Source organism: Falco cherrug, chromosome 2 (assembly GCF_023634085.1).
Source record: "Falco cherrug isolate bFalChe1 chromosome 2, bFalChe1.pri, whole genome shotgun sequence".
NCBI classification, from domain to species: Eukaryota; Metazoa; Chordata; class Aves; order Falconiformes; family Falconidae; genus Falco; species Falco cherrug.
The window spans coordinates 121268385-121290931 of NC_073698.1; the positions used below are offsets into that span (position 1 = coordinate 121268385).

At 44.7% G+C, this 22547-nt stretch overlaps 1 protein-coding gene across 5 annotated transcripts in view; it reads left to right on the forward strand.

Annotated features, from left to right (window-relative positions):
• The window catches only part of IMPG2 (interphotoreceptor matrix proteoglycan 2), a 60456-nt gene that overhangs the window by 32162 nt on the left and 5747 nt on the right, over positions 1–22547 (forward strand). For 3 of the 5 annotated variants that reach the window (XR_008730759.1, XM_055701281.1, XM_055701282.1), the window contains exons 6-15: positions 4027–4079; positions 4540–4631; positions 7555–7716; positions 10680–10738; positions 11853–11870; positions 13872–14116; positions 14747–14841; positions 18540–18864; positions 19328–21054; positions 21894–22113. Coding sequence is in view for 4 of the 5 variants with exons in the window: in XM_055701281.1 (XP_055557256.1) it covers positions 4027–4079; positions 4540–4631; positions 7555–7716; positions 10680–10738; positions 11853–11870; positions 13872–14116; positions 14747–14841; positions 18540–18864; positions 19328–21054; positions 21894–22113 (2996 nt within the window). In the remaining variant the exon portion in view is untranslated. The remainder of the gene's footprint in view (positions 1–4026; positions 4080–4539; positions 4632–7554; positions 7717–10679; positions 10739–11852; positions 11871–13871; positions 14117–14746; positions 14842–18539; positions 18865–19327; positions 21055–21893; positions 22114–22547) is intronic. The other 2 variants (XM_055701280.1, XM_055701279.1) reach the window with 2 other exon arrangements.

Here is a 22547-nt window from a genome sequence, read left to right on the forward strand (position 1 = left end):
TTTGCTTACTGCTCAGCCAAGGTGGTCCAGGGCATCACTCATGCAGGTAGGACAATAGCAATTATGTTTCATGTGTATGTGTTGCAAATTCACAGTAAGCTCTTGCTGGAACATAGTCCCTCCACCTGGAGGGCCTTGCTTGTGTAGCTATAGTGAAAAATAAAGCCTGGGCCCTGGATTAATCCTGGTGGGTGGGGGGTGGGGGAGCAAAGAAATATTGTATTTTAAATGGTGTGACTGAAGGGGGATTTGGATCTGTGTTTACCTTGAAGAGTAGTGTGATCAGGCAAATCAGTATATGTGCTGTTGTGTGCATTTTGAGTGACTTCCTTAGAGATACCTGGTAGTATTGCTGCTTTTTTAGGAGGTGAATAAAGTGGGCATTTGAAAAATCATAATGTTAAGGGGAAGTAAAAGGCAAAAAGAAATGGATGCAAAAAGAAAGCAAACCTTGTCGTTCTGGTAAAGCAATGAAAAAAACAATGTTGTGCATAAAGTGAGGCTGATTATAGCAGTTTCTTAAAACATTATTTTTATCCTCCTGAGAAAAACTGATAACTGTTAGTTTGACCAAATTTGATACTTGACTGGTCTTACTAGGTTAGATTTATCAGGGATTTACTAGGTCTTACTTAAGCCCTTGGCTTTTAATTTTCAGCCAGCTGTGAACTGGAATTTTGTCAGAAAATTGGTTAGGTCTTGGGGGCTTGTGTTTAGAAGCCCCTCATTACCAGTAAGAATACATTACCAAGCTTTGACAAAGATGGTGGCCTCTTACGGCTCGAGGTGATGGGTTTGCTGTGCTGTAAGGGCAGCAGTGTTACCCTCATGTCGCTTTTCAGTGCTCTGGCGGTTGCCCCGTGGCCCGGTTCAGTCTGTGGTTGCCACCACGCAGCAGCTGACCCGGTGCATAAGCTGGCGTTACTTACCGAAGCGCCCCGTTGGAGAGCTGCTGCTCATTTGGGTCAGTGGCGGGGAGAGTCCCCTGGGACCTCTGAGACTTAGATAATTTAGTTTTGATGCACCTATAACTAGCAGCCTGCTCACTCCGGCTGCCCTGCTGCAGGGCATGGCTGGGCACCTCGGGGAAAGCCGGGGTGAGAAAGGGCAGAAACATGGTGCGGGGGGAGGAGGAGGGAACAGCCACAGTGCGAGATGGTGGCATGCGGGAGGCCAAGGGCAGGGCGGCGGGCATGCATTCCCTGCAGGGCCCACACCGGGTACGGGAGTGGGGAGTGAAGCTGAGCCTGGCAGAGGGTGGAGGGTAGGTGGTGCTTTAATGTTTGTCTGTTTCTCGCTACCCAAACCTATTTAAATATGCAACAGGTTAATTTAACTTTCCGCCAGCTGGGTCTGTTTTGCCAGTGGAGGTAATTGGCAAGCGATCCTCCTGTCTTTATCCTCTGAAGCATTTTCGCCTTATTTTCTCCCCTGCCTCCTGGAGAAGGGTGGTGAGCGAGTGGCTGGGTGGGAGTTCTGGCCGTTAGCCCAGGCTTGCCCACCGCAGAGCCGGCCACTCAGCTGGTCAGGTAGGGCATCTCAAAAGGGCTCAGGTGGCCAAGGTGCAGCACAGGTCTGCAGGAGGTGGCGTCTGTGGTGACCTGGAGCAGCAGCCAGCGGGCAGCAGTGCTGGTGCTCTGTACTCTGCTTCTCGCTGTCCCCTTCTAAAGAAAAGAGGGCTGATAGAAGGCTCAGCTGGCGTTCACACAGAGGTCTGAGCACTTCAGCTGAACAGAACATTACAAATCCTGTAGCAGAATTGTTTCACTGCACATCGATTTGCTTTTGTTGATATTTTTTTTTTTTTTTTTATTCTGACCTCAGTTACACTAAACGGTTTGTAGTAAGTAAAATCGCAGATCGTCTCACCTCTCCTGAGGAGCAGAACCATATGTGCTTCTGAACATACCATTGTCAAACGGGATGCGCTAAAATACTTTATTCACTGATGCTGTAATTTGGTGAGACTCTGGTATAGATGTAATCTTAATGCCTATTTGAATTGGTAAGAGGAATGCATCTTTGGAGTTAAGTGAATTTAACTGGAAAATCATTAATCTGACCAATTGAGAATTAAGCAATAGTTTTTATTTCAGGTCTAAGATGATAAATAAGGAAGTGAAATTCCTCTGAAATATAACCAGCATCCTTAAGAAAATATAAACCCATCTAATGTGTTTTTCTGTTGTTTGGGTTTTTTAGCAGAAAGAAGTGGATATTTTTTTGAATGAGGTACATGTGACTCCTTATATGTGGGATGGCAATGGCAGAGAATAAGTGAGGATATCTTGTCTAAATTATACTTGCTAGTAAAATTTGGCGTTCCAGTTTTGGAAATCATTCCAGGATTTACTGAGGTTGTCAAAGAATGAGTAGAGGGTTACCTTGCACTGTGCTGGCTGAACACAGGTAGCAGTGTCCACGAGATGGAAGCAGACACAAACAACTGTACATTTCAAAGCTTGCGTAGGCTTCATCAGCTTCAGTTGTTCAAGAAAATACATGAAGGTACTGTTTAAGCTCTTGGATAAGTATTTTCTGCTTTGTTCATCTGGAGGTTATTTTATTTTTTCTTAGTATTTTATAGCTGTTGTGTAGATCTTGCCCTGTCAGTTGAACATTCCCTGAACTCGCTATATTCTGGTGTGGTTAATCCATTATGTGCAGGACCAGCCTGTGCCTCCTGGGGAAAGATTCTTGACTTAAATAGAAAATCAATCAGATTTTTCTTCAGGTCTGTTTATTGGTGAGCGTGACATGTCTTAGAGGCAGGGGGAGAAACAGTGTTTGAGACATTAACTCAGTGAAATGATCATATGTTTGATCACGTGCTCATGCCCTGGTATTGTTGGAGTGTAGCTTTGGAGCTGGTTGTCTGGCTGGTGCTGGGAGCCCTTGGGTTTTGGAGCAATACAGAGACTGGCTATACATCTGAAGGAGGCAAAATAACCTTCAACTTGGAGTGGAGTTTGGCTTGAGGACACATGGCAAGACCAGTAATCTGGTCTGTGAGTCAGAAATCAAACCTGGCAAGGCTAGGAGCTGTGGCTTGCGTCATACCAGCGCCCACATATGTTACAGTGAAGACCGTGCTGCAGTGCTTATTTTATGGCACGAGTATGACCACCAGTAACAAAGGAGTTCCTTTAGAAATGGGAGAAGTATCTCAGTGCGATGAACTTTGTTTTCTGAAGTTCCATTTCTCTCCAGCACTTAAACTTCCAATCTTGCAGGTTGAGCTGTATATATTAAAAACATGACAAACCTGGAAAATCATTTCTTCATTTAGGGAAGACTTGTTTCTGTCAGAACATGTCTCCCAATCTTGGTAACTTGACGGTTGCTCAGGTTTTACAGTATTGGCCCCAAGGAGCTTGGGTTTGCTGTAGGAGCCATGTCAAAGCTGTTAAGTTTTTCTTCAGGCTGACAGTCTTCATCTGATTTTTATCTGAAATGTTTTTATTTTTCACATTTGGCCTAGAGTTGTTTTATGTGTGTATGAATACAATAATTGTATTTGGAAACTGGTGCCTTTTGAAGATTTCCAAATAGGCAGAGTAAAAGTCATGACGAAAAGAACCCATCTTCTAGCAGTGATTTCGGTACAGTTGTGGTGTTTCAGTGCACTGGAGAGTATTTTAAAACCTGAGCATTTAATAGAATTTGACAGGTTATCTTTGTGTTCTATCCCTGGTCTTCACATCTGCTACTTTTACAGAACTGCTGGAAGGCAGAATGTATTTTTGGGTGGGACTCCCAAGTCAGTGGGAATATATGGAGGTTAGCAGCCCAGAGGGGCACAGGATGTGCTGTGTGATGCAAGGGACCCAATATCTAAGTTGCAAAAGATAACTGAAATACTACAGAACTGCATAATTTTTATGAAGGTTGTCAGCAAAGTAGTACCATGATGTAGTAATTCTGCAGACCTACTTTTTGTGTGGCAGCAGAATCACAGGTAAATCAAAAACTAATAAAACTACCTAACTGTGTCCAATTTCAATTTCTGATTTTATTTTTATTTAGCAGTAGTGGGACTCCAACTCCAGCTTTGGATGGTGATGTTACCACATTGAGAGGTCAGTTTTCACCTAACTCTTGCTGATTCTGAATTGCTAGAAAATTGAGAAATTCAATACTGCTTGGGTTTCAGAAAGAGCTGTTAGTTTTTGCATCTCAGATAATGCTGTTTGTGATTTGGAGATCATGTTGTATGCTGATGTTATTTTGTTATTGTATGAGTCCTGAAAATCCTACTTGTGAAAGAAGTTCTGTGCACTTTTTAATGCACTTAACTTCATGTTCCCAAAACCACATCTGCTTAGATAGGTCATTAGCATTTTATTCTGATTAGTGTATTTGATACTTTCCCTCAGGCTCTTCAGGTGTTTCCCTTGTTGTTTCTGTCACGATGATGGGTATAGGAATCAAATTTTACTGTCAGTTTACGCCTGCTAAACTGCCTCTGTGTGTATCTACATGTCCACGGGTATGAACCCCCCCCCCAAACAAAATAATACTGCTGTCTTTCAAACTCAGATGCAGCTGCCAATGTTCCTCCCCCTCATGAGATCTCCGCTGAGAGTCCTGCGGGTGGTACCATCCATGAGATCGAAGATGCAGACACTACTGTGAGTGTGTGGGTTTTTTCATTCACTTCAGCATTCTGTTGCCTTTCCTAAATATTATTCATGGTCATGTGCATTTCCTAGTACTTAAAGGTGTTGTATAGCATAGTGTGTTGACACAAATTAAGGTTTCATAAAAACAGGAAAGGAGCTTTAGAAAGTTTTAAATAATTTCCAGGGTAGGCATTTTTTCATTTGCAGAGGCTTTGCAGTGCCCCATCCCTGACAGTGAGAGAGAACAGATTAGTTGAGCTACCAGGTAAGGATTTTGCCGGTGACATGGGACTAGACAGGGAACGCCTAGGGCTTCTGACAGTTCCAAGAAGAATGCGCAGCGTTATTATTCCTGTGGAAACACAATACACCCCAAATCGGCTGTACTCTTGTTTCGAAGGTCTGCGTGGTACAGTTCTGCAGGACAGCAGAGAGGTGGCCTGGATAACCTTGAACATTCCTTCTGGTTTTCTGCTCCTTTTCCTCTGCTGACACAGACGAACTTCTATCCATCACCTTACAGTCACCCTTACCCTGATATTTAAGCACAACTCCCGACACAGGGAAGCCTACATACATCAAGTACTTAAAACGTCTCTGTAGCAGTGAGCTGGCCTTCAGAAGTGCTGACCACTACACAGGTCCCAGGGAAGTATTTGCTTCCAGGAAACAGCTCCTCTGGATTAAAATTTAAGCCCAAACTCTAGAATTCAGTTGCAGTATTCATGGGCCTATATGAGTCAAGAACATTTTGCAAACCAGTGGTACGAATCAGCTGGCTTTTGTTTTCTTATAAACATGAAACTCTCAGTGGATTTGCTGAGAAGCTTAGTCACACATGCTGCATATAAGTAGAAGCTGTTTTATGGTACTGGATTTAGCTGTGCACTGTTCTGTAACCTGGTATGGCCATGAAACAAAGCTGGGCCAAGCTGTACGTTCTTCTAGAGCTTTCAGAGCTGACTGGAGCTCTGGTATTGTCCTTCTAAGAATAAATACTGAATATGAAACAGGCAGACAGCTGCTGACTCAAGTCCAGGGTCTGACTTCATATTATGTACCAAGAGCCTTGGCGCTTTGATCCCGTGTACACCATTATTCTTTTTTGAAACAGAATTGCCTGAAGTATTTCTGCCTAAGCAGAGAATAGGACCACTCAGTAAATCAGAAATAAGCCAGAATTAGATTGCTGCTGCTACAGTGTTTTCACTCTGTGCAGTTACATCACACCTCATCATTGCTCTGTGCAGCCAAAACACATCGCCAGTTACAAGACCAAGAGTGAGCAAAGCTCACCTTCTGCACTCATATGTTGACTGTACTTTTGTTTTTGGGGGGCTGATAAATGATTGAATCTACATGGTGTTGCAAACAGCCATACAGTAGCAGCATATATATATACCTGCTAAGTGTGTGCCTCCCACATGCTGACCAGCTTTAAGTAGCATACCAGTCATTATGGTCCTTAACAAATTTATCTAGTAAAAAAAGGGATTGGGGGAGGAAGAGAATTTAACTAAAAATTTTTAAGAGTCCCTAAACAGTAAGTCACTCACTGGTGGCAGATAAACATTCTGGAGAAAGGTTCTTCCATTTCCTGCACCGTACATAACACGGGCTCCAGTTTTGCTGAAAAGATCTGTTTTGTTGGCACTCTTTCTTTCCTTTTTATTTGAGAAAAAGCAACAACTGGATGTAAATGGCCAAAGGCATTTGGCTATTTGGCTAAAGTTAACTTAAGCTAGCCTTCCCTGCCTCCAAATCTCAATTTTTTCTTTCAGAACAAAACCATGAAAGAAGATCTGGTTTTTCTCATGTCTTTCAGTATACCACAAGGAGTAGTGTGCTGGTTGTAAAATGCTGGGGAGCTAAGCAGAGCATGCTCTTCCTGTGTTGCTCAGTCGTTCGCATTAGATTAAAACCTGGAACTCGCTGCTGCCTGCGGCAGCCCCGACATCATGCTTGCGGGCTGTGTTGCACAGCCCCTGCTGTGGGGCTGCTTGGGCAGCTGCTCGCCTGCCAGGTGAAGCCCACCACTTCAGCTCAGCAGGGCCCTGCAGGTCTCCTGCTGCCTACTGGGTACCTGGGGTGTCCTTCGCTCACTGAGGCTGCTGTTCACTTACAGGGTGCGGCTCTTGATGTAGAGCTTGGCGAAGGTAACTTGTCTTCCAGGTGCAATAGGAAGTAGGAGCCTTGTGATAAATGAGTAAATTTGGGGTAAATGAGCTTGTTGCTGACTGGGCTCAGGTGAGCTGTCTGTGTATCCATAGCTGCACTTCCAGTTGCTATGGGAACATCCCACACAACTGGATTTCTGTTTGTAGCTGAGGTCAACTCGATAGACTAGCACTAGAAATGTGCAAATGGAAAATAGAATTGTCTGCAATACAAGAGTTCTCAAAAAATGTTCTTGCTCAGTAGATTGCCTTGCTGGTTGCTGCCTGTGCCCCTGAGGACAGGCTCTACTCCATTACTGCACAGGGCAGGCGTGCGTGCTGATGGCTGAAGTGGGCGTGCTGTACTTTGCACCAGTTTTCGTGTGTCATTAAGTATATCCGTGACCATCAGTGTGGCCACCACTGCTGCCCTGAGGTGTTCCTGTCCGTACAGTATTGATGGAGAGGGCTCAGGTTTTCTGCCCCATCACCAGCCAGAGAAGCCTCCAGGTTTGCAGCAGCTGGAGGAGCTTCTGGCCCACGTAAGAAAGACGTTTGAACCCAGGCTTAGGAATGTAGGGTACTGTTGACAGATGGCAGGTCATATGTGTACATATGTATCTAGGAATGCTTTTTACATGGAGTAAATCCAGGATAGGTAGGAAGCTGGTCTGTGGTGAGTAATGAGGATTTTTTTCTTATAAAAAACCTGAAAGTCAAAACAACAACAAAAGGCATTAAATCACCTGTTTTCTCCCATCTTCCTTCCCTTCCAGATCAATAATGAGATCAAGAAGCAGGATGAGAAGCTAGTGAGACCTGCAGCTGAGCAGATGGTAGAGTTCAGCATTCTGATCGTTGGTGAAAAGTACAGCGAGGAGCTGAGTGATCCAGCTGCTGCGAAGCATCAGCTGCTCTCTCATCAGTTAATTTCTCAGGTGACGACCTTCCCTGACTTCCTTTCTCCCTTGTTGGCCCAGCGAAGCAGCAGCAGCAGACAGCTCCTGCCTTAGGGCTGCCTGTTTCTCATGGGCTCTGCAGAACCAGCTTAGGGTTTTGTTGCCCGAGGTAGGCTGGAAAATGCTCACTGTGCGAATGGACGGACTGTGTGACACTGCGGCCTGTGACACGCTGCCTGAGGGAGCAGTGCCATACAGCCTGTGTAGCAGACCAGCGGCCAAAGGCCAGTTACTCTAGTTTTCTTTCTGTGTTTGCCATGAAATAACCTGCGGTCGTATTTGCAGGCAAGAGGTAAAAGTATGCCTTTGGGAGGCTCAGGAAATAATGCTGAACCCCTGAATTCAGACCTCACCTCAACAGGACCTTCCTGAAGGACTGACTGCGTGTGCACTTGCTCTCTCTCTCTCTACCCACACCCCCCACCCCCATATTCTAATTTCCTTAATTTACTTTGTGTTAGCAAAAGAACCTATCAGATGTTATTAACAAATGAAAAACATTCCCACTTACTTTAGTCCCTTTAAAGACCTGTTTCTGCCACGGCTGACTTTGGCCTTACCACCCTGGCAGAATTTTTCAGTACCTCTCCCTGTCTGTGTTACTGCCGCAGAACTTTTAAACTTGCAGAGAAGTGACAAGATTGTTGTTTGCCTCTTGATGCAACTTCATTAGTTCTTAAAGTTTTAGGACTTGAAATCCTAAATTTTAAAGATACGGCTAACATTTCTCTAGTGGCTGGTCTGCCTAGAGTTTCTTTCAGTGCTTTCTTATCTCCTTGTCCAGTTTGAATTCTTGCATAATGCACTTGGTTTGAAACTGGGGAGTGAAAAAGATGATTTCAAGGGTCTCAGCAAACGAGCCTGCCCATGCTCTCAGATGGCAGGATGTGACTTGGCTGCGGTCCAGAGCCATCAGCCGGTGCTGGGGGGCAGCCGCAGTCGTGCAGCTGTAGCACAGCATCAGTGGGGAGTGCAGGCAGAAGGCTCGGGGCCACCAGCACTTGCCTGTGTGGGCACACTCCGGCAATCCTACAGGTGCTGAGCACCAGGGCAGGACACAGGGTGTCCTGGCAATTACATGGTGTCCAGATTTTGGACTGCAGAAGAAAGTCTGGCATCAGTCTAGAGCATCTGTGTAGACAGAGTAGATGAGAGATGAGGAAACGGGAATAAGCTGCAAACAGCAGGATTCATTCATTATTTCTGCTCAGGAGCGACATTTCTTCCAATGAGTTGTTGTGCACTGCAGCGAGACGCTTTCTGGGATCTGGGCTGCTGAGACAACCCTTGCTCTTCAGTCACACCCGGAATCAGCAGTGCACGCGAGCACGTTTTAAAACTCTTCAGCCAGCTCTTAAGCACGCGCTTAAATCCCGTTGGAGTCAGTGGGAATGAAGCATGGTTTAGACTGTTAGGCACCTACTTCAAAGAAAAAATACATATGTGCATATGCATATAAATGTATACATATACACACATATGCAGGATTTATTAAAACTTGATTTCAAGTTAATTTAATTTTAATTAAAATGTAATGTTTTAATTTGTATGCTACACATAAAGTTACTGGCCCACCAGTATACAAGCGCATATTTAAAGTGCAATCATACTGCTGTCTCCTAGCTTTCCTCTCCCTGTTGTTTCCGATATTTTTCAAAATGTTGTCTACAGCAATGGTAATTTTATTACCGTCGTTCCCTGGGGCAGAGAGTTTGCTTTCCTTTCTCTTGGGAGAGGCACCTAGGGTGCCAAGCAGCAGCATGTCATGAGGCTTATCTTTTCTCTAGCTTTGCTTCTTTCTTAGTGCCACCCAGTTGGGGTCCTTTGTTGAATCCCTTTTACTGGGGCTAACCCTGTGCCAGATCCCAGGCCTGATGGGAAAGACATGTACCCTTCACTGCAGCCAGAAAGCATCACCCCAACTGTCACAAGTTGCTAGCATAGGCTAGACGTCTTAATTTTCCTAGTTGTGTGGCCAAGTAGCCATGCCATAGTGTGTTTGTGTAAGAAATGTCAGATGGGACAGAAGCCACCTGGCACACGGATGTTCCACTCCTTTGATCCCTTGCCTGGTTTTCTCTGTGCTTGGATAAAGAAGCTCTTGAAAAAAAGAAAGTCTGCAGTGCTTCAATTGTTTAAGTCTCACCAGAGACAGTTTAAAAATAGAGAGATTGGGGAGGGAAAGAAGAATTTGAGGAGTAAAAAATAATCCTCAACTGGCAAGGATCTTTTTGGAGGAAGAACAAAACTCCAAACAGGCATGAACCTTCAATGTTTTAATTCTTGGTTTTTGTCTTGTGTGACATAGCTGAATTAGGCCTGGATGTGCTGCCAGTTTGCTGCCCTCGCTTGTCTCTTGCATAGCGCTGCCATTCCCTCCTGAGCCCCTCCCGTGTTCGGGGCAGTGGGGACGAGCCGTGTTCTCCCTACAGAACACATCAGTGCCTCTTTGGGCTCTAAAGGTCCCTGTTGCTACAGCGGCCGCTGCTCCTCTTGTTTAAGTTGCTAAGGTCCAAAGCATTTTCCTGACTTCTTTTTAACTCGGAGAGGTTCGGGAGGGAATGGAAACCTTTTGGGCAGAGAAGACTGAGAATGAGAGAAGGGATGTCGTTTGCTATGGGCAGTGCAGATCTCTGCAGGGTCTGTTTGAATCTCTTTGAATCTCGCCCCGCCCTCTGAATGTTCCTGTATGGTTCTTGGGAAATGCTGGATGTTGTTGTTCTTACTTTCGCTTTTCCTTTTTTAGTAATGAAACAATGTCACTGAAACTCTTCTTCTGTAAAGAGAGAGAATATTTAACTGTTTTTCTCGTATTAGATATAACAGCTGAGATAATTTTTTTTTTTGGGTAAGAAAATGTTGAAAATACTTCTTGATTTTTCGTAAAAAATGACTAGGGTGGAGGAAATATGTGTTAATTTTTTGTTTTCTCCCCAAAATAGATCAGAAGTGTATTTGAAGGACTACCTGGATACAAAAGCATCCATATCCTGGATTACAGGTAAGCAGATGCTGACATGTGTGCAGTGACTGAAACTGATCATGGATGGGGGGGCGATGGGCTAGTGCCACACTTGGAAGAACATCGGGCATGTGTTGTTGGAGTCCCTGGGATGTATTAACCAAAGGACAAGTGCTTTCCTGTTTGGTACCTCTATACAGAGGTTGAAATGGAAATACAGAATTGTATGTAAATGTAATCATCTCTTTTTTTGCTCCTGGCATCCACCAGAGATTCTCACATGATACGCTTGCCTTGATTTTAAGACAAGGCATTCTTATTAAAGATTCCATCCTAACATTAAGAGTTCTTTTCTAATGTAAAACTACTATCTGATACTTCTTCAGTACTATTGACGTGTCCTAGTATTAAACAAGGAAGAACACAAAAACCTTTTTGGAAAAATGTGTATTTAATTTTTTTTCAACAACTTAATATTAATTTGGGATGCCTCTAAAGGTTGGTGTTTAAGATGTGTAAAAGTCTTTTTTTTTTTCTTTGGCCAAAGCAAAGGTGGGTGAATAGTTTGATAAGTGATACGCAATGTTTTAACTCTCTTTTTTGGCTGGAATATTCTAGCTAGAATACAGGCAGCCAAGGTGAGAAAGGTTTTATGGTTGGAACCCTAGGCTGCATTCGATTTCCAGCCTGGAAGGTAGCAAACCCTTCCATCTTGGTATCTGCAGTCCAATACATCTGCAAGCTCTTGGTTCCTTTGAGAAGGCAAATAAAAGGTTGATATTTCTGGCAAAGTATCAGAGCCCTGTACTCTGCTGTGCAAGACAAAAAAATGTGTTTGTAAACTAAACCTTTAGGTAGGATTAGTGCACCTTGATTTTCTGACAGCAATTTACCTGCATTATTTGCAGTAATTGCGATGGCTCTGCTCTGCTGATTCCTTGTGACCAACAAGAAGTATCTCAGTTCACTGAAAGTAGATCAGTTACGTAGCAGAGTAACTATGCAGCTTATAACTATTTTGCGGTATGCTTTTTCAAATTTGTATGCCCTGTAGAATAACCAAAGCAAATTTGTTAAATTTGGAAGACTTGAAGGAAGTGATAACATTGATTTAACAGGTTTTGCTGTTGTTTTGTTGTGTTTCTATATGCAGACCTCCTGAGGACGGCAGGTAAAGACAATTTTTTTATAGATATTATCATCATACAGCTGGAAAAACATGCTTAGCTGGAGGGCACTGTGGGGGATTTGTAGTTTTGGCTCCAGTGAGATAGTTATCCAGCATAAATATTATGTGAGGGGGTTCTACCAGAAACTGCAAGTCACTAATCTGTTTTGATTATGGATAAATGTAATTTGCTTATTTAAGTCCTAATCATAAAAAACTACTTGGGGAAAATCTTCTTAAACACAAGTCAGCTACTGGGCTAACTTGTGTACGGGAGTGTCTTTTGTGAAGAAAACAAAATTGCTTAATGATGACTCAAGGTCTTTATGCTTTGCAAGAAAGTCTTGAGCAGGTATGGAATGATTATTACAGAAATTAAAGTAGGTAAGAAAACCATAGCTGTCCAGCAAAGGCAGCTGGCTTGGCTACCTCAAGGCCAGAGGTGCTGCACATCTTTGCAGTAGTTTTGTAAACGTGACTGAGCAAAAGATGGGATCGGTCTGGACTTGGGTTTCATCAGACATATGGAGGTTAAGCATCCAAAATTCCCCTCCTTTGAGTATTTTAAGAATTTCATAAGACAGAAAATGAACTGCAGCCTTTAACTTGATGAAAGGCTCTTTTGTGTCTTAGCAAAGGCATAGCCAGTTTCCACAAACAGTTTTACAGAGAATGAGCATTTTAACTTTAGATGAAAGGGTAGAAAACACAACTCTCTTCACAAACAACAGTGCCTTAAAGCCACCCTCTCCTACTCTGCACTTCTGCAGGCTAATGCATGCAGCTATTCACAGCGGCTGTGTTCCAAGCACCAGATGTTTTAGCCCTTTCCAGACAGATGAGGGTGTCGTAGTTATTCGTTAGGAATTATTAACTGCAACTGACAGCACAGTTGTATTAAGCTTCAATGTTACTTCTGGGGAACATACTGTGTTCAGTCTTTGCTGTGCCTTTTCACTACTGCTGACTTTTTTTTCCCCTGCTGCCAGTGAGCGCCCAGGTGAGCCTTTGGTGGGCTCAGTTCCATGACACAGCCAGCAGCGAAGCTCCAGCGGCTCCTGACACACAGCAGTCAGCGTTTGCTGATTACGCCTCTGTTGTGTCTGGTGCTGGGGCTTTGGAGGCTTCTCTGAGGAGAGCCATCCTTTAGCAATCCAGTCCAGCTCTGTGGAATGAAGAGGACCTGTCTTTGGAGCACATTTTTCTAACACTTCTTAGTTTACTTCATGTTCTTGCTGTGCCTGGTGTACAGGCAAAACATGATATATTTTCTAAAGCTCCCCTGTGCTTATGCCCAGGGCATGGGAACGTGATTGCTGCCTACGCTGTCACGTGGGAGGGGACATCCAGGCATCTTTGGGAAAAGAAAATGGAGGAGGGCTGATATGAAAAAGGCTAAGCTGTACACAGATGCAAAATGTAGTTAAAGAATAAATGATCAAATGAGTCTAGAAAAATGTTCCCAATGTTGAACTCTATTAAATAGCATCTCATCACTATTAAAGACATGAATTCAAGTAGATTGATGCTGCACAGTGACGGCGATCAGGGCTCCCTCCAGCTACAGTAGGTTGCTACTATATACAGCCTGGTTTTCCTGGCTGTTTTCATACCTCAGAGCCGTTCCCATCATTTGGCATGATCTTAAAGTTGTCACTCACAGCGCTGCGTGCCGGTGGGCCCGTTGATAATGCTAGCAGAAAGCCAATGTCCTGATCTGTCTGCCGCGCTCCTGCTGGGGCCAACCTGACAGCAGGTGCTGGTAGCCTTTTCCATGAGGACTTTGCAGTGGTGGAGAGCACAGGCAGGCAGACACAAGTGTGAAAAGAATTACGTTGTTTTTATTTAGGATCCTTTAAAGTAATATATTTTTATATTAAAAGAGAGTATTGACACAGTAATGACCCCACATTTCTTGGGGGGGGAAAAAAAATCACACTGTTTGCTATACATCGGAAAACCTTGCATCTCTTATCTGTGTTTTTTCTCTTTGTACAACTGAAGCGGGGTGGAAGTTCGCTATGCTGTTATGTTTGATGGAAAAGCCATCAGCAATGCCACCTGGGACCTCATCAACCTTCATTCCAACAAGGTGGAGGACAACTCCTTTATGGGCATAGAGGATAATCCAACAGTTGTGTACACTATTAGTGACTTCCGAGATTACGTTGCTGAAATACTTCAGAAAAATGCCTTGCTTGAAAACACGTCCTTGTCTTTAGACCCTAACTCTCTCCAGCTTACTAATGGTGGGTATTAATTATGATGCACTGGTTGGCCATGCATCTGCAGTTTTATAAAATAAATCTCAGATGAGTTAATTATTCAGCTGCTCTCTGAATAATTAAAAGGAAACAACAAAACCAACTGTTTTGTAGCTTGTTTTGCTCTGATCTTAACCAGGCTAAGCCATTAGCAGTAGTATCCCCTTCTTAATCCATTAATTTGCCTCTTAGGTTTTTTTGTTCTTTGACACAGAGGTTTGTGGTATGCAATTTTGGCAATACTTCCAAAAATTAACAGGACTAGAAGGGGAAACATGGTTCACATGATGCTTGCTGCACCAAGATGACCTTCAGCTGAGTAGCCATGTGCTGGCCTTGAGCAGGCGAAGGGAATGGCTGCTTTACTGCTGAATGTTCCAGAACCCTGCTGGAGGTGGCGGGGCAGTGCTGCCTGCCCCTCTGCTCTCCTCTGCCCTCAGTACTTCCCGTCAGTGATCCGAGGGCATTTCCAGAAACAAAATCTTGCTGGCAAACCTTTGGAAAAGATTTTACTTCCAAATCTGAGATGAGGGAGGTTTTTCAGTCACTCTTCCAAAGCAGCTTCCCCGCACTGCTACTGCAGCCTTTAGATCCCAAGTATTTTTATTTCCACAGTGAAAGAAATACTACACCCGGCACCAGAAGACCCATCCTGGATTACTGAACATCCAGCTGTGCTGGGGCGCCCGGAGCTTGACGTGAGTACAGTCGTGAGTACAGTCCAGTTCCGAGTGACAGCCTGTGGACACAGCTGAGCAGCTTAACTCGGCAGGGCAGAGCCGCAGCCAGCACCCAGCGCTGCCTGCCCTGTTGCTCATGCAGAATAAGCAGTAAGGCAGGCACACCTTACACAGGGGTAAAACCTCTGGTGTCATCTCTCAGCTGATAATTTGGTATCTCTTGTGTAACGGTTTCCCGTGATTGTCTTCCATCACCTGGCAGCGCCGTGCTCCTGGCTGTGCAGCCGGGCCTTGCTTCTTGGGCTTCCTTTGTCATAACGGTCAGACTGAATTGCTCTAAAGACATGATTCTTCCTGCAGTACTGCCCGCCTTTGGAAGGCGAGAAACAGACGTCAGCACTAAGGCTGGCTGGAGGAGGTCAGATGGTAATTTCCATATGCTCCTTCTGTTACTGTATTGCTCTCACTGAAAGTTCTCAGGTCAGTTTTAAAATGATGTCTATCCCCTTAATGCCAGCAGAGGAACCACAGAAAAGTAATAGGTGGTGGTTTCTTTTTTTTTCTTCTTTTTTTTTTTTTTTTTTTTTTTAATCCCCTCTTGAAATTGTGATTACCTTCTCTGATGACCTCTGGAACAACAGAGTCAGGACACAGGCTGAGGTTCCCCATGGGACAGGAGACCTGGCTTCCCTGACCATGTCTGTGCGATGCAGAGGGACCAAAGGCGGTGCCAGCTCTGCCAGCAGCTGGGGCGTCTGAATGGGGGAGCCGTGCCCAGCAGGCTTCTGCTCCGTGTGTGGTTGTGGAGCAGAGATGTGCCTTCCAGGGGGAAGTGAGCTCATCTTGTGCCACAAAATCCAGGTCCCCCTGTGCTTGACAGCAGGTTTTCGCCAAGTTCACGATGAGATAAGGTTGTGAGCACAGACACATTTAATTTCAGGCCAACTTCTTAGATTTTTATGGAAGTAAAATCTGCATTTGCTTCACAGAACCCGAATATTCTTGTCAGTACAGTCACAGGTATAACATCCTTAATTTCAGGCCAGTTTTCCCCGAGTTTTAAGAACTTATCATTGATGTCTAAAATGCAAATTCATATGGATTTGCCATAAATGGCTTAAACATGGTGTGGATAAACGTGAATTTAACTCATCTTTCAGGAAAGGGCTTTCTCTTTGCTAGAGCTATATAACTAGATTAAAATGTTGCAGATGTTTATTTCAGTAAGACGGAGAGTTCTGCAATCTTTACACTCTATCCGTGGGTGCTCGGATAGATGTGCAGGCAAGATTTTAGAGCAGAGGCAGCTTTGCAACAATAGATTTTTTAAATCAGGTTTAGGGAATAGTGCGTACAAGTAAAATCCGGAAGTTACGATTTTCTAATCATGGACTATGAGTAATAATGTCATTTATGTCTTTAGTCAAAACCTCTAATAATGTAAAAGATATTGAGTGTATCCAAACAACAGCTGGCTACAATCTGCAATACATAGATAATTTGGGAAGTAACTTGAGATAAATTCAAGAAAATCAAACAGGCTTAAACAATAAACAAGGCTGAATAGATTAGTCAATTACTTCCACAGGTGTCAAACCTTTCTGGTTCCAAGTAGATGCTGTTAAGTAGAACCGTTACCTATGAAAAAGAATTTTGCTATTATTTTTCTTAGGTGATTTAAGTTGGACTTGTATTATCATACATACTCGTGACATAATGTGGGACTGTCATGACTGTCTAATTGCTAGCAGATGGTACCAACTGATCATTAATTCTTTTCTTTGAGCTTTACAGCTTTTAAAAGCTGAAGAAAAAATCAAGTCTAGTTTTTGAAATCTGTATTTTCTTGTTATTTCTGTTGAGTTGTAACAGGTAGAATGCTCTAGCTTGCTGAATGCAATGCTTTTCTGGCAGCAGAAAATGGAAAATCAGGGAGGGGATTCAGCATTTGCAGTCATCTGTCATATTTGTAAGCCTTTCAAAAGACATTAGCGAAAACCAGAACTTGCCAATATGATATTAAACTTGTTAATATAATATATTGCACTGTAATAAGAATCTTTGAATAATGTTAGTTGTCATAGGAACATCTATCCACATTCAAGTAAATGAAGTGCAATATCTGGCAACTAAATGCTTACATAAAAAAAAAAGTATTAAGACACTATTGCTAGTTGTCCTTATTCATTCTTTATGGAATTTATATGTGTAATTTGTTTCTAATTTTGCACAGTAACTCTTTTAGAGCTTTATTTATAGTGGTTAAATTTGCCCAAAAAAGATAATTGCTGTAGCACATGTCTGTATGGTGTATATATACTTTTCAACTGATTGTTAACCATGTAAATGAAAAAAATGTGTGTAGACTGTGGTGTCATAACAACTGGCTGCAAAAATGTGATCAATACAGGACAACAAATAATTTAAGAAAAATACCTGAACTGGCTTGTTTCCAAAGTGATTAAATGCAGCTTGAATGAAGTTGAAAAATCTAATTCACCCATATTTCAGCCAGGAGTAAAATTTAAAATTGAAAAGTATTTGGACTCTTCCTGGTATTCATGCCGGCCAAGTCGCAGAAAGAGATTAGACAGGAGTGGTAAGCTAGGGAAGTGGTTAAAACAGTTTTGGACCGTAATATGTATTACAGAAACCTATGCCCGCTGCCCATGTAACTTTACCCATCACCATCAGCGGCTGGTTAGCGCTTACTAAATTGCTGCTTCTTGAAATTGTTTGGCAAGTTTTCATCCCTCAGGTGTTTTTTTGTCCTTATCAGACTGTTGCAAGGGGTTGATATGTGGGCAGGTACCCATGTGAAGCACTAATTCCTGAGTTTTAGGCAGTCAGCTTGCTTCTGTAGCCTTGACCTAATAACTTAATTTCTTCATTGTGTTTTCCCGGCAGAATTGCCTCATGAGACACCGTGATAGCATATTTAAGGATGAATACAGTGCTAAGCATTCCAGCCGTAAACCTAATACTGATTGGGGCACGGAGCAGTAAGCAAGCGGTGTGCAGAACGGAAATTTAAAAACAAATTATTTTTGCACATTTCAAGCAATTCACAAATTCATTGTGCATGCTCTCTTGTTCATCTTAACTGCTGATTATTTTTTAATTATTATTTTCTGCAAAGGCATATCAGCTTTGAGATGAAGTTATTCTGGGTTCTAAACATTCTTTACGTTATGGTCTTTCTTCCCATATGCACACGCTGAGAGGTAGCAGCACGTGCCCACAGGGCACGCATGCATTCAAGTTCAACTTCTGAACTGTTTTATGTATCACAGTAATTATAGTGTTGCAGTCACTATATTGATTATGTAGCTGATGAATAATAGCTATTTAAGAGCCCTTCTTTAAGTGCCAAAGGAAGGCAGGCAGTACCACGCGCACTTATCTTAAATCAGCATCCAAGAGATCCCTCTTTTCAGTGAGGACAGGAGGTGGGGTGGGGGCAGGCGGCCAGCCTCCCACTGCCACAGGTGAGGTTGCACTCCAAACGATCCCACCAGCTTCCTCCCCTTTTAGTGGGCATGGCTGGGCATGACAGTGTGTCACGGGATGTGCGTGTGGTACGTACACTGCGCATGGGTACATCCCTGCCCCCCCCAGCGTGGCCCCGGTGCCGGCCGCTACCCACGCCGCTCCGTGCGCAGCCCCACATGGACAGCCGCTGCCTCCCCAGCAGGAGTGGAGATACTAACGGTGGGTTTGTGTTCCAGGACAGCACCTTTCTAGCTGAACGCCCTTCAGCAGATGAATCGACTGTCAGCAATACCCTGCCCCTGGATTTCACCAAACCAGATTCCCCTTCAGACAGCGGCCAGACCAGTGACAATGAAATCCAGCCAAGACCAGAAAATCTGGTCTCTGAGACCAGTTTGGCGCCTGAGGCACCGCTCTCCTTGGAGGCTGATGTCGCTTCTTTGCCTGATGGGCTGAATTTAGAGGATGGGAACCAGAGTCCTCGTTTGGTCACCACACCAGCATTAGGGCATGATTCTGTGGACACCCTGGAATGGCTTCCAGCCCCCAGCTCTTCAGATGGTAAGTTAATGCCACTGCCTGAACCCTTCGTGTGGCCGGCAGCGTTCCCTGACGCTCACCAAAGGTGTATAGTTCGCCAAAATGACTTTTCAGAAACATCTGAAAAATTGGGTCTTTCCCTGATAGTTTTTGCCTTTCCTGTGGTGCACCGTATCCGAGGTCAATGTGCTGTGGTAAAATGTTTGTAACGGCTACTAATGCCCGTTTGCCCCTTCAGGAACCAGCACGCACACGGTGCTTTTTCAGTTGTATAGAATTATTTCGCTGTGTCTGAACTTGGCCCATAGACGATCCAAATAAAAAGTGGGAGAGGTCAACAGGGGTCCTTCTGACTTTGGCATACAAAGGCCAGGATGTATTATGGGAAACGAGCTGAATACAGATCTACAGACAGTAAAATGAATGCATCCTGACACTTTCTATCATAAATAACAACTAATTGGAAATTTATTTTTATTTTTAGTGTTTGAAGACACTGGACCATCTGAAGACCTTTTGCCTTCAAGTCGTCCTCACCTCGTGCCTGAAGAACCTCCATCTACAGACGACTATGCAGCTCCCCTGCCTTCTGCACCAACAGTGGCCTCTTCGTCAGTCGCAGAGACTGGTATTAAAGAAACAGCATCTGCTGAGAAGGAAGCAGGAGCTCTGGGTAGCCCTGCAGGCAGTAACAGCGCAGGCTCTGCATTGCCTGAGTCTGTGGAAGAAACTCGTTTTCCCTTGGAAGTACACCCTATGGAAAACGAAACTGATATGTACCTTGGAGTTATAAATGACGACGGGTCTGGTTCCACTTCTGATGGTTCAGGAAAAGAAATGGAATCAAATATTTGGCCTTGGGAAGAAGCAACGCTAGAACCAGTTTTCTACCCTGGTCCTGACACCTGGGTTGAAGATGACAATGAGTCCTTGTTAATCAGAAGAGAGGATATTTCTGATGGCATGATCTTAGACTATATTCTTAACTCTAGGAATAAATTAGATGATGATCCTTCCAAAGATGAGAATGAAGGCACAGCTAATATAAAAGAGGATTTCCTCAACGAGTCTGAAATATTTGTCTTTCCAGAGACTACAACTCAGCAGGTGCCTCTGTTACAGACATCATCTGTGGAACCGTCTACACAGACAGAAACACTTGGCATGTACGAGTCTTCTTTTGTTAAACCATCCTTGGTTCTGGAGCCTTCAGTGGACCATTCCTTTTTAGACATGCCAACCGGAGTGACCCCTGGGTCACCACACAGTACACTTGCACTGCCTGTGGAAGACAGTCTCCTTACATCTACAGGGACCGTCAGAACAGAGCAACCTGAAGAGTCCAGTGTAGGTCAGAACTTCATTTCTGAAGCAGATGAACACCAAAGCAAAGACAGGCCAACGACAGAAGAACTATTCACAGTGGAGCGGGCAGATGGAACTGAAGCTGCTACAATAGGCCACTTGGACACAAGCTCTTCAGAAGCTATTCTGACTGCAGATCCTTCCATGGTAAACCCTGATGCTTCCGTGGAAGAGCAGCACACCCTAGATTCGTCGTTGGCAGGCCGAGATGTTACTGGGTCAGCAGTGAAGAAACCAGCTAGCGTCTGGCCTACTGCCAGAGCCCTAGAAAACTCACTGGATCAGATGGCGCCATCAGCAGCGCCAACTGCCACTCGAGTTTCAACTGCAGTTCCTCCAGTGATACATCAGACCACTGCTCTAGGGGGCTTCGCTGGGCAGGGCAGTACGGACCATGGCACGCACGTTTCCATGAGTCTCAGCACCATTATGAACCCTCACATAACGGTGAGTGTAACAGGCGCTGCTGAGCTTCCGTCCCATCTCTCTCCTGTGGGATCCATGGCATCCTCTGCGGCCACAACAAAGCTGGGAGATGAAGTGACGAGAGCCCTGAATGTCGCAGCGGAGCTGGACCGTGTGAGCACTGCCCGCGTCTCCCCCGAGCTGACTGAGGAGGGAAGGAGCATGACAGAGAGTCATGTGGAGCTCACAACTCGCCTCCAGTCCACAGAGATGGCCAGCATGGCTTGGGCCACACACGAAAATCGTGACAGTACCCCTGTCCCATCACGAGCTCTAGTTGTGTTTTTCAGCCTTCGGGTTACCAACATGATGTTTTCAGAGGACCTGTTCAATAAAAACTCCCCTGAATACAAAGCATTGGAGCAGCGGTTCTTGGAACTGGTAAGAATCACTTCTGTACTGAATGTCTGTGGCCAAACAGACAAAAAATTTTGGTAAGAGTTCATCTGCTTGCTTTTGCACAGAGCAACTCAAGACTGGTCTTTACAGATATGATTTCTGTTCCTCTGTGGGAAAATTCTGCCTGCAAGTGGGGTGTGGGGGGTGTTGTTTGGCTTCTATTCAGTCAGTGTCTCCAAAGTGTCTATTTTTTTAGTGCTATGGACCAGATGCTCTGCTTGTGTCAATAAATGTAGCAGCGTACCTGGGGTCCCTACACACTCCCCGTACCTGCTTCCAGAGTGCTTTGTATTTAGCTGGGGGTGGGGGGAGAGAATAAACGGGGGCTGTGGCGATGCCACCTTTCTGCAACATTCAACCCATCCCAAGTAACAGGTACTTCAGGGAACTCAGCAGTTCCTAAACTGATGGCTAGTGAATCCCCCCAGCAGTTATACAGCAATGAATGTCAGATTTTAACCTGGGAATTGCCCTCTCCCAACCGGAACGAACGTTTTGTTGTGGAAGATGGAGGGAAGGAGAAGGGAGGGACGGGGACATACTTGAAGGGAACACCCCATCAAACCATGAGCATGCCTGGTGCTCGGATCAAGGCAGAGCACTACGTGTATCCCGAGAACTGTATTTCTGATCTGCAGATTTTTGGACACTTGTCTGCGTGTGGGCAGCGGGCTCCTGGCAGGCTGCCTGCAGAGGCCCCCGCTGGGCAGTTCTGCTGGACAGCACAACACAGAGCCCCGCTGTCTGGTGTGGTAACAGTGCAGCTGCCTCCAGCAGTGGTGCAGCCATACAGCTCTTCCACCCCGTCCCCTGTGTTGCAGCTGGTGCCCTACCTTCAGTCAAATCTGACGGGCTTCCAGAACCTGGAGATCCTGAACTTCAGAAATGGCAGCATTGTGGTGAACAGTCGAATGAAATTTGCCAAACCTGTGCCTCGGAACGTTACCAATGCTGTGTACATGATCCTGGAAGACTTCTGCAACACTGCATATCACACCATGAACCTGGCCATCGATAAATACTCCCTGGATGTGGAATCAGGTAAGGATGGCAGGGGAATGCAGTTTAGAGCCAAGGGATTTAAAGCAACTTCTACTTCAAGAACTCACTAAGGATCCCAGTGGCTCAGGACACGGCTCGCTGCTTTTCACAGGCTTGGCTTTAGAAAGAGTCTTTCAGAGAGTTCAACCAAACCAATGCATGAAAATCTGTTAAGGGACTAAAGAGATCCAAATCTGAGTGAATCCAGACTGAGCAAACTGTATGGGGCCCATACAGAAATACGGGGACAAAACCAGCTCACGTTAACACTCTGTGTAACGCCACTGCACTTTCACGGGGGAGGGGAGGGGCAGACTGGCCAGCCGGAGCAGTGGTGCCCATCTCCCTTGCGCTTAGTTTCACATGTGGTTTGAACTTACTCCACGGGGTGGGCACTGGCACAGGTAACAGCTGCTGCCTCACTCCTGCGGTGA